The sequence below is a fragment of the Natrix helvetica genome, assembly GCF_964273705.1.
Source record: "Natrix helvetica genome assembly, chromosome: 2".
Lineage (NCBI taxonomy): Eukaryota > Metazoa > Chordata > Lepidosauria > Squamata > Natricidae > Natrix > Natrix helvetica.
The window spans coordinates 147,478,845-147,495,460 of NC_138552.1; the positions used below are offsets into that span (position 1 = coordinate 147,478,845).

Below are 16,616 nucleotides of genomic sequence, written 5' to 3' on the forward strand. Positions count from 1 at the left end.
TTGACTTGCACCTCAGGTTTTGGGATTTTTCATCTTATCTTGCTTTATATTTTCAACCTGTTATTTAGATTTTCACTATCAGAAAAAATGAACATCAAGACTTAATTTAAGTCACATGTGAACTAAGAACTAATACTTTATTTAAATATTTCTTTTTCTTTAGGAAATCCTTGGAGGACCACATGCTGCCGAGCAAAATTATGATGCAGAATTTTTCAAGAAGTTCCGCAATCAAAATATTGTGGTTTCTGCCAGAACATACGCTCGGGTATACGCTCTCTTAATTTCTACAAAACTTTTCCTATATATTAGAAGTTTTTAAAATTGGTATTTAATGATGCCAGCATAAAATGCAGCACAAAGGTTCTGAGGTCTATGTGGAAGTAAATCATGTTGAGGGCTAGCAGCTTATTCACAAACAAAAGTATGGTTGTACCTGTGGAATCTGATTGAAATATGATTTCTATTTGGCATACCCAATAATTAATGTGGTTTCCTGCTTGTGTGATCTTTATCTGATATGGCAGTGATGGCGAACCTATGGCACGCGTGCCACAGGTGGCACGCGGAGCCATTTGTCAGGGCACGCGAGGCCTGTCAGGTGGCCAGAGTGCATGCGCGCGCTGGCCAGCTCAGTTCACCATTTTTAAAAGCCATTTTTTCGCCCTTCCCAGGCTCCAGGGGCTTTATAGGAGCCTGGGGAGGGCGAAAAGAGCCTCCCCGCCCCCCCCAAGGCCCTCCGGAGGCTTCAGGGACCGTCCGGAGGCTTCCCTGAAGCCTTCGGAACACTTAAAATGACCCTCCGAGCAAACCGGAAATGACTTCCGGTTTGCTCGGAGGGTCGTTTTGAGCGCTGCGAAGGCGTGACTTCCGGTTTGCTCGGAGGGTCATTTTAAGCGTTCTGAAGTCTTCAGGGAAGCCTCCGGACGGTCCCTGAAGCCTCCAGAGGGTCTCTGGGGGGGCGGGGAGAGGCTCTTTTCGCCCTTCCCAGGCTCCTATAAAGCCTCTGGAGCCTGGGGAGGGTGAAAAAAGCATGTAAAAATGGGGGGTTTGCACCTGTTGTGCGCGCATGCGCACTGGGGGGTCGTGCATTGCATTATGGGTGCACACGACCCCCCTGCGCTCCCCCCACTTGTGGCACGCGAGCCAAAAAAGGTTCGCCATCGCTGTGATATGGGATAGAGAGGGTCCTTTTGTTCTTTTCTCCCCATAACTTTATTACATACTATGGAAGAAACGGTGTCCATCAGACACTTCCTGTTGGGAAATAATAAGTGAGGCCTCTTTAAGTGATAATAGACTTCCCCTTCTGGAGAGAAACACTGTCTTTTCTATCTAAATATTAATGATATGCTACTTTCTGATGAAAAGAATACTGAGAGATTACTCTTGGCGTATTGATCATCATTAATAGATAACATGCAGTATGATAGTTACCTGAAAGGAAGACATCTCTCATCAAGGAGAGATAGACCTCCCCCCACCCCCCAAGAATACAGACAAGAAAACCTTGCAGTACCCATCTTTTCTGCTAGTATTGTTAACTCTATTTGAAACCTATCCGAAGCAATTTCTAAGTAAATTTGTGCATGTGACACACACATACTGTATGTTAATGTGCATTTGTGTATGCATACTTATATCCACCAGGACTCACGTAAAAGGCAGAATCTGATCTTAAAAAATATTAAATGAATCTAGTACTACCAGTTCAAATTAATTGATTGTAAATAGTGTAAGTAAAATTAGTAAAATTAATTTAGTTTCATCTTAGTACTTACCCATGTTTTCTCTCATATATGTCACTTTCACACATAGAAACACATGAATAACCTTACCACCACCACCCCCGCTTTTTTTTCCTCCAGGAGGGCGGGGGGAGGAAAGCAAGAAAAAGAATAGAATGGAAATTGGGTCAGAAGAAGCTTCACTGTGAAAAAGAATTATTTAACTGTAGGGAAACTATAGAATAATTATTTAACTGTAACAAAAAGGCTAAATATTTACAGGGCAAGCAGCCATGCCCAAGCACCAATTAATCTTCAAGATCACTCTTGCATTTCAGCAGTGTTTTCTGCAGTCATTCACCTTCATGTCATTGTTTCTTTGTTTCTCAGAAAATTTCTCAGTATCTTTTATTCTCAGAAAATGTGGAACAGCACCATTGCCCCCAATTTACAAGTAATTTTTTTAAAAAATCTTCCTATCAGTAAATACTTCTAAGGATTGACTTAACATTTTTCAAAAAAAGAAAATTACTTGACTTCCCATTAATTTTGTGTTCAGTTCTTTTTAAGCAGAATGTATAATTTTTCCTGAATATTAAAGCAGAATTTTATGTCTAGGAAAGTAATGTAAGAGGCTTGGAGATTTTATTTACGTATCATGGATCAGATCTGCTTCCGTATCGGCTGCCAGTTCTCTCCAATTTTCCTGAAACTACCTCCCCACATGAATATTCTTTTTTGCTGCCTGAAGCTTGGTGAGTGTATACTTGCTCTCTGCACATCAATGGAAAATTATACATTTCACGTTTGAAACTCAGGGATTTCAGTTTAATAAAATGAGCAGAATTCCTGAGTAATAACTTAGTTTAAAATATAAACTGCACGTGCTGCTTAGGAGAGCTCCCTAACACACACATTTCTAGCAAAACTTTGCACAGCTTGTTGCTTTTTTTCCTAGAATTGATTAGTGTCTAATTTAGGTACAAGATGTACACCTTAAGGATGCCCTTTTTTCAGAAGTGCATTTTTCCTTTTCCCACTTTAATAGTCATTGATCATCAGCAACATTCTTAATCTTTATTAAAATAAAGTGTCTGTTTGCAGTTTAGGATTACTTGTAATTTTCTTTACTGTTCACACATGTTCTTCTTTGTTGAAGAGCGGATGAATTCTCTTCAGCTGTTTGAAGCCTCTTTTTATCTAAGTGCATGCCTGATTCAGTAATCAAACCATAAGAAGCTGCTTTGTCCCATGTTGGATTACTGATTCATCCACTTCAGGATCCTTAATAATTCTAACCTTTATAATACTTTCACCTAGTGTTATCTGGGGAAAGAACTTGGTGTCTTTTTCTTTAGAATATATACTATATCACTGACTACATTTTTGCTGTTATGCTGTTGTTGAAGAATAGATTGCTGTAGACATTATCTTAAGGCTGACCAATCTGGTATTTATTTCATCCTTACCTGGAAGTATAAGTGATGATGCAACAGCCCAAAGGTGCTTTTTCAAGAGGCAACTGGACCTTCTCGTTTTTCTTTGAAGACATTTAGTTTCTCATCCAAGAAGCTTCTTCAGTTCCTACTGGATGATGGGGAATGGGAGGGTTTGTATTCTTGGCAGACAGCTGGTCATTTGCATTCTTTTAGAGAGTCATTGAGGCCACCTGGATGTTTGTCTGCGTCCTCAGGGGTCGCCTGAGTAGTGCAAAAAGATGTGGATCCTTCTTGAAACTGTTGAAAGGACTGTGTTGTAAAGCTGTGCTTTCTGAAGGATGTTTTCTGCCCTGTATCCCTTCAATGCTGAACACAGGGGCAGGCTGTTGGGGATGAGTCTGTGTTGTCTGCACCTCAAATTGAATAAAAAAGCTACTTATTATTCATCATTGAAATCACGTGATTGCATTTTGGGCATTTGGCAACTGGCTTGCATTTATGACCAATTGCAGTGTGCTATGGTCATGCAATATGGTGAAAAACATCCATTGATATCCATTGATTTGCTTAACAACCATTTGGTTCATTCAATGACTATTTGATTCTCTTAATGATTATGTTGACGTGCTTAACCATTGTGAAAACAGTTTTAAAATTGAGTCTGGTCACATGGTGCATCAGTATACAACCCCAATGACTTACAACCAAAATTCCGGGCCCATTGTGGCTGTAAGTTGAGGACAACCTGTAGAAGAGAGCTCTGCAGTTCACCCCAAAGCCTGTGGAGGGCCATGTGTGACTTATGGGTCACAGAATGTCTATATTAGTTACCACTAATTTCTATCTGCAGCATAGAAAAGAATGTACTCTTGTAGTATTAAGAATGGTACTAAGAAGAGGATGGACAGAGAGGGTAGTAATAAAATCTATCCAAATTTTCCTTTATGCCTTTTTAGTCTAGTGAAAGGAGTAATGTAATTTTCAGAAATAATTCTTTGTACAGTTTTCTAATAAGCCTCCTTTAGAAATTTGGAAAACCTTCAGAAAAGCGTAGGAGATAATACAGTGTGGTTAATTTTCTAATATATGTCTGTAATGGATGAAAAAGCCTTCTGCCACTTGGTTTATAACCCTTTAGTTCAAAACCAAAGTCAGTATTCATAAATGTGAGAGTGAGAAAACGGGGGGAAATGGTCTGACAGGATGGGACATTAATATTTTGGGATAAATTGTCTTTGCTTCTTAATATCTTCAGATGACATATTAATCTATTTCACACTGTCAGCTTTTTGTCATTGTATTTTCTTCTATCTCTATTAGCTTTTAGTCCTAGTTTTCAATTATTTAGTCTTAAGGCAGCATTTTTAATGATACTATAGGTCAAAAACAGTGATTTTCCCTCCTTTCAAATCTAGTCTCTTGTTACAAGCTGGTAGGGTTTTAAAAACTGATAAAACAGTGTACAGTGTTTAGATACTCAGACTAGAAGGACATTCTTTGTAATTAAAAAAAAATTAAAACAAATGTATTCTGAGGAGTATAACTATTTGAGTTTAAGAGAACACCTCTGGAAAATCATCCCCTTCGTCAGCAATAGAACTGCATATAACTTAACCCTTGTAATTTTTTGTTTCTGTTTTCAATGCATTAAAAATAATATTGCAGTTATAGCCAAGATATTAGTTATACAGAGGAATCTCAGGTAAATGATTCCCTCATCAGCTGTAATTTTTTTTTGAAAAGCCATTTATGGCTGCCATGAAAGGGGTGAAACAGAACTATATTTATAAAGCTACGGTTCATAAATATGCTCCCTTGTCTGCGCTAAATTTCTTTCAAATGTTTTTCCTAAGTTATATCTTTTGATGCTTGACTCATACTGATAACAGCTCCCGTAATACAGTGTCTTATTAAATTAATTCAGCTAATTATGAAATGAAGGGAGAAGAAAAGCAATTGATATCCAATTGGCATCCTGAGTATTTGAGAGAGCTGGTGTCTGTTTTCAGTTGGATTGGTATGCTATTAACCTGTGTTTCTTTCACTTTCAGTATCAGGTTCCTGTAGTGAATTTATTGAAAAAGAGACCAGATTATTTGCAGAGTAGTTGTGATGTTGTTTATTTCAATCTTGCTGAGCCTTTACAATGCATTGATTCAATTACTTGATGTGCGATGGCAGGTTTCTGACAACTTGGAGCTGTTAATTATGCCATATTCCTAGGATGGCGAACCTATGGCACGCATGCCACAGGTAGCATGCGGAGCCATTTGTCAGGGCACGTGAGGCGTTGCCCTGTCAGGTGGCCAGAGTGCATGCGCGCGCTGGCCAGCTGAGTTCAGCCTTTTTAAAAGCCATTTTTCGCCCTCCCAAGGCTCAAGAGGCTTTATAGGAGCCTGGGAGGGCGAAAACAGCCTGCTCCGCCCCCCAGGAGGCCCTCCGGAGGCTTCAGGAACTTCGCTGAAGCCTCCGGAGCGCAAAAAAACCGCCCCTATGGGCAAACCGGAAGTTCGGGAACGGACTTCCGTTTTGCTTGGAGGGCTGGTATAAGCCCTTCGGAGCCTTCAGGGGCCTTCTGGAGGCTTCCCTGAAGGCTCCAGAGGATTAAAAACAACCCTACGAGGAAACCGGAAGTCACTTCCAGTTTGCTCGTAGGGTCGTTTTTAGTCCTCCAGACCCTTCAGGGAAACTTCCTAAAGGTCCCTGAAGGCTCCGGAGGACTAAAAACGGCCCTATGAGCAAACCGGAAATCACTTCCAGCCTTCCAAGGTTGGTAAAATGAGGATCCGTATCGTTCAGGGTAATATGCTGAGATTTGTAAACTGCTTAGAGAGAGATGTAAAGCACTATGAAGCGATGTATAAATCTAAGTGCTATTGCTATTTGAAATGCCTGTAAAATCCACGTATAATTGGAATGCTTCCTGCCATTGATAATTGTCAGGTTCTGTGCAAGTCAGTGGTATTAACAAATTCGAAAAATCAGGCAGCTGCAATAGAAATGAATATTAGAAGCCATGCCTTCCTTATTTTTGATTTTCAAATCTATTCATTACAGTGTTTCTACATGCCTGGCCAAATGAAATGATTGTTGTAGCTTATGATGAGAAAGTCTTTCTATAGAGTTGATAAAATGCCCTTTATAATCCTTTAACTACATTTTTCTTTTAATAAGAATGCCTTTGCTTACTTCTTTTACTTGAAATGCTCTAAAGCATTCAGTGTCTCAGTCTTATTATAAGTCTTTCTTCTTAAATAATTTGTTTGCGTAGTTGCTTTTTTACAAATTGTTCCCTAAGAGCACAGTTGCAAAGGGGCCCCTTGTGAAGGCTTGCACAGCAGGAATTGTTGAAACAAGCAGCAGCTGAACCTTTCAAGTATATCTATATCTTTATTATGGCCTTATTGCCGGAAGACACAAGATACATCAAATATGTCTATCATATAAATGCAGAGACACACACATACCTAAATCAATAGATATAATCAAAAGTAAACATAAATCAGGGGAGAAATAAACATAGAAAATAAGATTAAGATTAACAAACATCTGCTAAAAAACCTTGCCAAGAAAACTTCAGCGACTTGTCCAGGCGATATCTGATAATTGGTCATGATTGAAGAAAAAAGAAAACAGTAGGGAAAAAAATAAGTAGAAACACAAATTTGAGCAGCCTAGGAGGAAACATGGGAATCCTAATCAGACAGAAGAAACAACAAATAAGGTTCTGACTTACTGCATAATATTGCTTCAGGATGAGATAAATAAATGTTATTCAATATTTCCTGTAACAAGAGAAACAGAGGCTCAAGATTTCCTCAGAAGCCTCCCTATGGGGACAAATAGACTAATGTAGAAGAATCTATTTCTGGTGAAATTGTTTAAAATGTCTGGGTTATTTCATTTAAAGAAATGAAATGACATATACTATCAACCATTCCAAAATAACTAGAACAATGAATTATGTTCCCTTAAATTGTGCTTGCCAGCGAACAGTGTGCAAAACTAGATTATTCCTCTCCTCTCCCCCACCCCCATATATCTTTTTTGAGGCATCCAAGTCTACTATGAAGATTTTTCCAAGCAAAAGGGGAAGTGGCAAGGAAAACTAAGGGGGAAAAAATGTTGTACAACCAGAAAAAACATCATATTTTCTGAAGAAGGGTTGATAATCAAATTCAGTTTATTATATTTTAGGGTGGCTTCATGAAAAATGTAGATATTAAAGGACGTTTTTAAAATTCTGTTGTAGAAACTAGCCAATAAGGTTTGAAGAAAAGAAAAGGAAATTATCTCAAAATTAAGTCAACTTCTTCACTAGTCTACTGGGGCATATTTTTGTGATATTTTTTTCATTTATTATATTTCGCAGGAATCTTAATCAAACATTATTTATTTTATTTGCATTTCATATTTCTAAACTGCCCATTTCCTTCAAAAAAAAATGCATGGAAAAGCATACATGAAAATAAATCTAATTAAAAGTTATTGGGTTTATGCATAAGTAAAAAGCATTAGGACTGAGCTTTAAGTGCAGTTCAGTTATTAACATAAATAAATTGAATACATATTTTAAAGGTAACTTTAATTTCAAAAGAAATCTAAAGCAGGATTGGCTTGTTTAGTAGTTTGATAGAAGACTGTGTTAACAAATCCCAGGGCAGTTGGCTAACCTCTAAGGTAAACTCTAGGGTGACAAACTCTAGTCATCACGGCAGCATCACATGACGTATTGGGACTCTTCCCCGCCTTTGCTAAACTGGACGTGGGTGTGGTCAGCGTGTGATGCACCTGATCCGCGAGCCGCGAAATTAACAGTGAGTTTGACAAAGTTTAATCTAAGACATTAAAAAGTCATCCTAGAAAAAGACAGTGATAAATCCCTTCTGTATTGTGCCAGGATAACTATGGGCTTGTTCATATAGATTCAACTTTGGCTTGAGGGAGTCTTTATCTTTTAATTAACTAATTAACTTTCATGAGAAGTGAGTGATAACCAACTTTAGTGAAATATAAATTTATATGATCTCTTTCAAGACTTTGTAGCAAACACATTTTAACAGACCAATCTATTTTATATTTCATTTGTTATATCTCCCACAGTAACATTTATTGGTGTTATTAAAGCAGTTATCAAAAGTTTTTCTGTACAGGTCTTTGAATCCAGGCCATCACATCTATATGCTATTTTCTTTCCCTCTAATGCATTATCTATACAATGTTTACATAGTATGAATATGTACCTGCATGTCTTGATTTTATATGTTGAATGTAAAATACGTATAAGACTATTTTATTCATAAATGTCCAAAAGCTTGTTATAATAGGGTTGCTTTCTGTTCTATGTTGAAGGCTCAAAAATGTTTGCAAGTTCTTGCCATTGGTGTGACAATACATCTTAGTTTATAGGAACCAGTTGTAAGCATTCAGTATTTACTGCCAAGGAGTTATTTAATGATGTCATTAAAAAAAAAAACCTTACAAAATGTCTAATGGAAACAATAAATAAATAGTCACGATGAAAGATGTTCCAGTGTCTTGGAGACTTTTTCTAGCATTCAAATGCCTGAGGTGCATTTAATCTACTCTTTGAAATGCTCCCTAGATAGCATTTTGGAATATTGCGCTTAATTTTAGGCAGCATAATTTTCTCTTTACTGGCAGAGTGCTGATATGAATTCCTTGGCTATTTGAAGCTTGAAACCCTCTAGGAGAGGCTATAAAATTATCTCTTTACAGGGAGGAGAAAACATATTATAAATGGTTCATTTTAAAAGACTTCACTTACTTACAGAGAGTGAAGAGCCTGGCATCTGTTGGTTTATAAATGTAATGGTCAATAATGTGGGTTTACTTTGGCTTGATGGTCTGGCACCTTGGTTAAAAAATGAACTCTGGAGAATTTTATTACAGAAAAGGCTTTTTTTCTGCCTTAAGCATTTTGCTTAAATGGCGAAGCATCTCTTATGTAGATTCAAATACAGGTTTCCTTTTTTCTTATTTCTTTATGCAAAATGTTAGCAGCTGAAGATAATTCAAAGGAGTATCCTACAAAACAAATGTGATATAAGGATGCTAAGCAGATATTAACTGCTTGTTACAAATGCATTCAATACTCTTAATAGAATCAAATGAGAATCATATGTATTGCTATCATCTCAAACATTAAATGTATATTGAAAGAGTATCCAAAGCACATAATATGTGCTAAAATTAAAATGGCAATGCCTGTTTATAAACATACAATTGCAAAAAAAAGTGATGAAAATTACAAACTTAAAGAAGGAAGACAGTAGTTTAAAGTTAAGATATCTCATTGTAGGAAAGTTGAAGGACATAGAATTAAAAATAATAGGAGGCTTGCCAAGCATGTGTTTTGCACCTCATTTTGCTAAACCATACACTGTGATCCACCAAATTTAGAAAATTCAGACATAGATTTTCATTGGGATGCAAAAATAAACAGGGAGAGAGAGAGAGAAACAGACGGCAGACAGGCAGACAGGCAGACAAGCAAAGAGAGGTAAGGGAACCAGTACTAGATCCAATCCACAATGCTGGTTAGGGAAGAGCAGCTGGGTCTAAGATGTACTTAACAGCAGAGGCCCTATTGTTTATAACAATGACATAGTTGGTTCTTTTTTAAAATAATGTTTAATTAAAGACATTGAAAAACATAACTATTCTTGTGTTACATGTTTGATGAGGAAATGTTTCTGGTATGGTATCCAGCCACAAGATGATGCTTCTAGCTTCCTTGATGATATACTATTGAAAGAATCTAAAGGATTATCTGTTTGCATGTATATCCAATGCCATTAATAGCTTTTTGATATTTGCCACAGTGTTAAATGAAACATTGTTCATTGACATTTAATGCCATAGTGAAACACAGATTTATTTGTCCTTGCATATTGTAAGCTTTGTCTTACTGCTATGTGATTCCTAGGGCTCTATATATTAATGTTTATTTATTAAGAGTAAAAGGAGACTCACCAATTTAAATTTCTAAATTCCAAAATGGTTTTTTAAGCTTCATCTGTTCTGTAATAATATTCATAAGGTACTTAACCTTGTTCTTTTAGTTAATTCATGTTAACAGTACAATCATCCTCTATCTTTTATATCCAGACAGTTCCAGATAAAACCAAAATAAGTACATTGTATTAGCAGAAAGGATTAAAACTCTTTATAGAAGTGCCTGGTTAGGATTAACATTAATATACAACATTGATATATGTTGTATATTACATTGGGATGGATCAATTCCAGAAATGAAGTCAACATAAAGTAGACATACTTGTTCAAGTTATTATATTGATAACACTAATGGCTGTATAAAGGGATTGAACATAAGACAGAGGATTGGGTCTGTGTTTCCTTCTCGTAGGAGAATATGAGTATATTTAGATATGTATATGAATATTTTATGTTTTATACATGAGTAAAATGTAAACTTTTACAGCATATTACATAAATCTGTCTCTACCCCAGTGTATTGCCATTGTGCAAAAGAGAAACAAGAATTTTGCTATTTACCTCAACCCTTCATTGCCTTACCAGGATTGAGACAAATATGTTTTGACAAATAGATTAGGTTTTTAGGCTCTAGTCTTTTCAGAACTCTAACTTGTGCATGAAGTCTTCAGATATGAAGAAATCTTCTAAGCCAAGGGTGTCAAACTCGCAGCCTGTAGGCTGAATACATCATGTGCTGGCCACACCCACCCCCATTTTAGTGAGGGGGGAAAAGTTGTGATACGTCAATGTGTCATCACGAGTTTGACACCCCTGTTCTAAGCTAAAGAGGTACATCTTCCCAGCATGTAAAGGGCAGTAGGGAATGGGTCAAGAGTATTATGGAAGAGGCATGCAGAAAGCCCATAAATTGGGGGTGGGGATATCATAGCTCTTTCTTTAAAAAAATGGTTTCTTGAAATGTATCCTTGCTAAAATGGAAGGTGATGATTCAGTGCAATAGGAAATGCTAAGGAAGGACTTACCTGATGGCTTGGCACTTCATGAGCTGCACCTCAAATCATATGTGAGGGATGCTGGTTGGGGAGAGCAGGAGATAGTACTGAAGAGAGGGTACATTTGTTTACAGTTACATGGCAATGTTGATTAGTCTTCTCTCTCTCAACTAACTGGATTCCAGAAGGACAGTAGGAAAAAGAAAGCAACAGAAATGGCCTCTATTTTTCCAAGCCAGCAAGTAAAGACTTTCCATGCCCACTTTCCCCACTGTCTGTGATTGGAAACCATTTTATTAACAGATTGGAAACATATCCTTGGGAAGGGGCCCGAAGGGACAGAGCTAATGAGCTTTACATGAGAGAGAAACTGACTTAAGTATCAAATAGATCAAATGCCATTAAATATCACTAAATCACTGAAGCAGGAGTCCAAGTAACTGCTTCTTCATTTTTTGAGGTCTGTGTTACGTTGAATAGTGGCTGTAGCAAGCTTGACTGCAAAGCTTAGCTATAACTTATTTGGAACAGATGATCATTCTGCAATAGCTTGTCCCTTAGGGTGTGGAATTTAAATCCCACACCCAATAGTTCTTTATTGTACTGTAATAAGTATAACATTCAATAATTATTGTCTATTTGATTGTTACAAATGGTGCTAAGTAATAGCAATAGCACTTAGACTTATATGCCACTTAGTACTTTTACAGCCCTCTCTAAGCAGTTTTACAGAGTCAGCATATTGCCCCCAACTATCTGAGTCCTGTGTATGGTACAGAAATGCTGAGAAAGTCTTTGTGTAGGACTCTTAAGAACTTAAACATAGAGAAGATGATGCATGAGATAATACCAAAGAATAGTTCTCAAGAAAATGTGGTCACTAACCTTGAAAACTTTTTTCTTTTTCTTTCTTTCTTTCTTTTTTTTAGTGTCAAGATGTTGCTTGACACTAAGCTAATGTACTGTTCTTTTAAAAAGCAAATTAATTAAGGAAAGTTTAGTGCGGAAAATTTAATACCCAGAGGCTGCTCCCAAAGCAAAGAAAATTCTCAGCTTTCCTTAAGCGAGGAAAAGGTTAAATTCTCCCTTGATGCCAGTTTTGATTTAATTATTTTAAGATGCCATCCCTACTGGTTCCTTTGGCATATTAAAATCTTTGCAGATTAAATGCAAATATCCATTCAATGCAGGGGTGCACATCTTTAAACCCTAGGGCCACTTGCTTTCTCAACCAAAGCCTGGCTGCCGAATAATAATTTTTAATCCAGCAGCAGGTGGAGTTTATTAATTGTATGGAAAATAATCATTTTGAGTTAATTTTCTTTTCTTTTACTTAATTCAAATTTAGTTTTTATTCCAGCCTGCCCCACCCTTGCATGCTATTCAGTCCATCTTGTGTGCCTGATTTAATTGTACTTTTGACCTTTAATCCCAAAGGAGAATTCTAATAATAATGCAGTGCTTAAGGAAAACTAACCTGCACATTCTGCCCCCTTCACAATTCATCTATTTCTATTTATTTTATTTATTTTATTTTTCAGTATTTCTAGACCGCCCCCTCTCCCCGAAGGGACTCGGGGCGGTGTACAGGTGTGTCATTAAAACGAATACAAAAGACGAATATCCTATACCCTTAAAAATGAATTAAACCTCATACAACTGTACAAAAAGTAAAAATTAAAAATTAAATTAAAAACAACTAAAAGCATACCCCTAGAAAATTTAAAAAATGCAGGCTTGAGGAACTAAAATTGGGAATTAGGAATTAGGCCAGGCCGGCTAGATTGAACAGGTGGGTCTTTAGTTTCTTACGGAAGGAGCGGAGGTCGGTGGTAGTCCTGATATCTGGGGGGAGGTCATTCCAAAGGGTCGGGCCCATCACAGAGAAGGCCCTACTCCTGGGCGTCGCCCGCTGGCATTGCCTAGTGGACGGCACCCAGAGGAGTCCCTCTCTGTGAGAGCGAATCGGCCGAAGGGATGTATGGGGCAGGATACGATCCAGCAGATAACTAGGTCCTGTGCCATGGAGCGCTTTGAAGATGATGACCAACACCTTGAAACGCACCCGAAAAGCCACAGGTAGCCAGTGCAGCCCACGCAGCAAAGGTGTTATGTGGGAGTATCTAGTAGCTCCCACAATTGTCCGCGCGGCCGCATTCTGAACCAACTGCAGCCTTCGGGTTCATCTCAAGGGGAGCCCCATGTAGAGAGCATTACAGTAGTCCAGTCGACACGTCACAAGCGCATGAGTGACTGTACATAGGGCGTTCCGGTCCAATAGGGGACGCAATTGGCGCACCAGGCGAACCTGGTGGAATGCCCCCCTTGCCACGGCTGTCACATGGTCATCCATTGACAGCCGGGCATCCAGGAGGACACCCAAATTGCGTACCCGATCCACGGGGGCCAGCTGTTCGCCCCCAATGGCCAGTGATGGACGTAACTGGTTGAACCGGGGTGCCGGTAGCCACAGCCACTCCGTCTTGGACGGGTTGAGTTTGAGTCTGTTACTTCCCATCCAGATCCGAACGGCTTCCAAACATCGGGACATCACTTTGACGGCATCGTTGGGGTGGTCCGGGGTAGAGATGTACAGCTGCATATCATCAGCGTACAGATGGTAATCTACCCCGAACCCACGGATGATCTCGCCCAGTGGCTTCATGTATGTGTTGAACAGGAGAGGCGAGAGGACCGACCCCTGCGGCACCCCACAAGTGAGCGGCCTCGGGCTCGACCTCTGCCCCCCTGTCAACACACATTGCGTTCGACCAGAGAGGTAGGAGGAGAACCACCACAAAACAGTGCCCCTCACCCCCAACCCCTCCAGGCGACGCAATAGGATACCATGGTCGATGTTATCAAAAGCCGCCGACAGATCTAACAGGACCAAGATGGAGGAACAGCCCCCATCTCTGGCCCTCCAGAGATCATCCACCAACGCGACCAAAGCCGTCTCCATGCTGTGACCGGGCCGGAAGCCGGACTGGCACGGATCCAGATAATCAATTTCCTCCAGGTGCCGTGGGAACTGTTGCGCCACCACACTCTCTACAACCTTCGCCAAAAAGGGAAGGTTGGAGACGGGACGGTAATTAACTAAATTAGCTGGGTCCAGGGAAGGCTTCTTGAGTAGGGGCCTCACCACCACCTCTTTCAAGACAGCCGGCAAGGACCCCTCCCTCAGTGAAGCGTTCACTAATTCCTGGAGCCAATCTCGTGTGACCTCCCAGGATGCCAGTATAAGCCAGGAGGGACACGGGTCCAGTAAACATGTGGTGGCTCGCAGTCGTCCACGTAACCCATCCATATCGACGGAAGTAACAGAGTCAAACTCCTCCCAGAATGGCACCTCAAGACCCGCCTCCGACGTCTCTTCTAGACCGCTAGCAGAGACCCATTCGCTGCGAATCTGAGCGATTTTGTCCTGCAGATATTCCCCAAACTCCTCTGCTCTACCCTGCAAGGGTGCTTCCCGCGGCCTCTGAGAAAGGAGGGAGCGGGTCACCCTAAACAGGGCGGCAGGGCAGTTATCTGCAGACGCAATAAGAGTGGCACAATATTGTCGTTTGGCCACTCTTAATGCCACAAGGTAAGTCCGTAAATAGGCTCTTACCTGTGCTCGGTCAGACTCGGAGCGTGACGATCTCCATCTGCTCTCTAGGCGTCTCTTGCGACGCTTCATCACCCCCAGCTCCTCGGTAAACCAAGGGGCCTGGGTGATTCGATGCCGCAAGAGAGGCCGCAAAGGCGCAACCCGGTCCAAGGCACCGGCGGCCGCACTGTTCCATGCGGCCACTAGGTCCTCCGTCCGGGTGCGGGTCAGGGCTACAGGGAATGGCCCAAGCTCCGTCTGGAACCTATCAGGTTCCATCAAGCGCCTGGGGCGGAACCATCTAGAGCATTCTGGTTCCGCCTCCCCGCAATGGGGAGCAGCGGTTGGAAAGTCGAGCCGGAGAAGTGAGTGATCTGACCATGACAGGGGCGTGACAACTAAATCCCCTACTCCCAGATCACTCCTCCACTGGCCAGATACAAAAATAAGGTCCAGTGTGTGACCTCCCTCGTGTGTGGGGCCCCGAATTACCTGGGTCAGGTCCATGGCTGTCATGGAAGCCATGAACTCCCGAGCCACCTCGGAAGTTTCCCCTACCGGGGAACATAAACACTGTCATAAACACTAAATTGAAAACAAGTTCTACAGTTTGAATTTTGTGATCAATACAGAGGTAGACAAACAATGGCTCTCAGGTTAGGAAGGAGATTTTTTAAATGTAAAATATGTATGTTCATAAAGACTAAGTGTTTTCCCATTGACTGGTCTTGAATGTGATCTATATTTGGCTTAAGGACAAGGAATTGCAAAATGGACAAAGCCTTCTGTTGGAAACCTAGACTTGCCAAGGCTTGGATAAATACAACTAAGTAGTAGAACTTATTAAGGGAGTGCCTCAAATAGTGGAATAAGAATGTAAGGGTCTAGCCTTGCCCATCTAGTCTAGCATCAGTATAGCATAGTGGCCAACAGGTTACGTTTGGGAAGCTCACAGCAGTAGCTCCATTGTATAATTGTTCCACACAAACAGGATTTAAGGCAGGCTGCTTGTAATTGAGAAGGCAATAAATTGCTCTCAAATCTTTCTAACTAACTGCCAATGGCAAGACTTCTGGTAGCAAGTCCCACAAATTAAACATGGTTAACAGTATTACTTCCTGTCTATCTGTCCTGAAGGTCCCTGTATTTAATTTCAATAGATGATGTAAAGTTCTAACATTGCCAGAGAGGACTAAGAAAAAAAGGTCTCTCCATGTTATCTGTGCCATGCATGATTTTATATATTTCTACTATGTCTCCCCATACTGTAGTCTTTCCTCTTCTCCCCCCCCCCCCTTTGGGTGGTGGTGATGATGGTGGTTTTATATTTATTTATTTTTGTAATTAAAAAAAGTTTTCCAGCTGCCGTGGTGTGATTAAGGCTAGAAACTAGGAGATGGGAATTCTAGTCCTACCTGAGACATAAAGCCAGTCACTTGACCTTAAACCAGTCACTTTTTGTCAGCCCTAGGAAGGAGACAAGACAAACCACTTGTGAAAAACTTTGCCAGGAAAACAGCAAACAGGCATTTGCCAGTTAAAGAGATCAGACATTTTCAATTTAAAAGCTGACTTGGAAGCACAAATTTCCTTAATATTCTTAAGTTGTGTTCACAAGAATTATAGACAGTATGCTAACCATAGATTTGCACAAGGACGTAATTCTATTGACAGTTTTATTTTCAATCCCCTTTCTTATTATTTCAAAGAGAGAATTTGCCTTTCTCATAAGAACTGCACACAGCTTACATTTTTACTTAGTTGTTCATTGTAATTACAAGATTAATTTTCTGGTCAATCACTGCCAGCTTAGATCTCATTAATGAATAGGCAAAGGTGCATTTTACACTTTGTGCCATCATGCATCACTATACTTTTGATT

At 39.9% G+C, this 16,616-nt stretch overlaps 1 protein-coding gene across 1 annotated transcript in view; it reads left to right on the forward strand.

Moving 5' to 3' along the window:
* NBAS (NBAS subunit of NRZ tethering complex) overlaps window positions 1-16,616 on the forward strand; it is a 179,926-nt gene that overhangs the window by 49,771 nt on the left and 113,539 nt on the right. Inside the window, exons 20-21 of the mRNA XM_081945203.1 lie at window positions 164-268; window positions 2,346-2,482. Of these exons, the coding sequence (XP_081801329.1) occupies window positions 164-268; window positions 2,346-2,482 (242 nt within the window). The remainder of the gene's footprint in view (window positions 1-163; window positions 269-2,345; window positions 2,483-16,616) is intronic.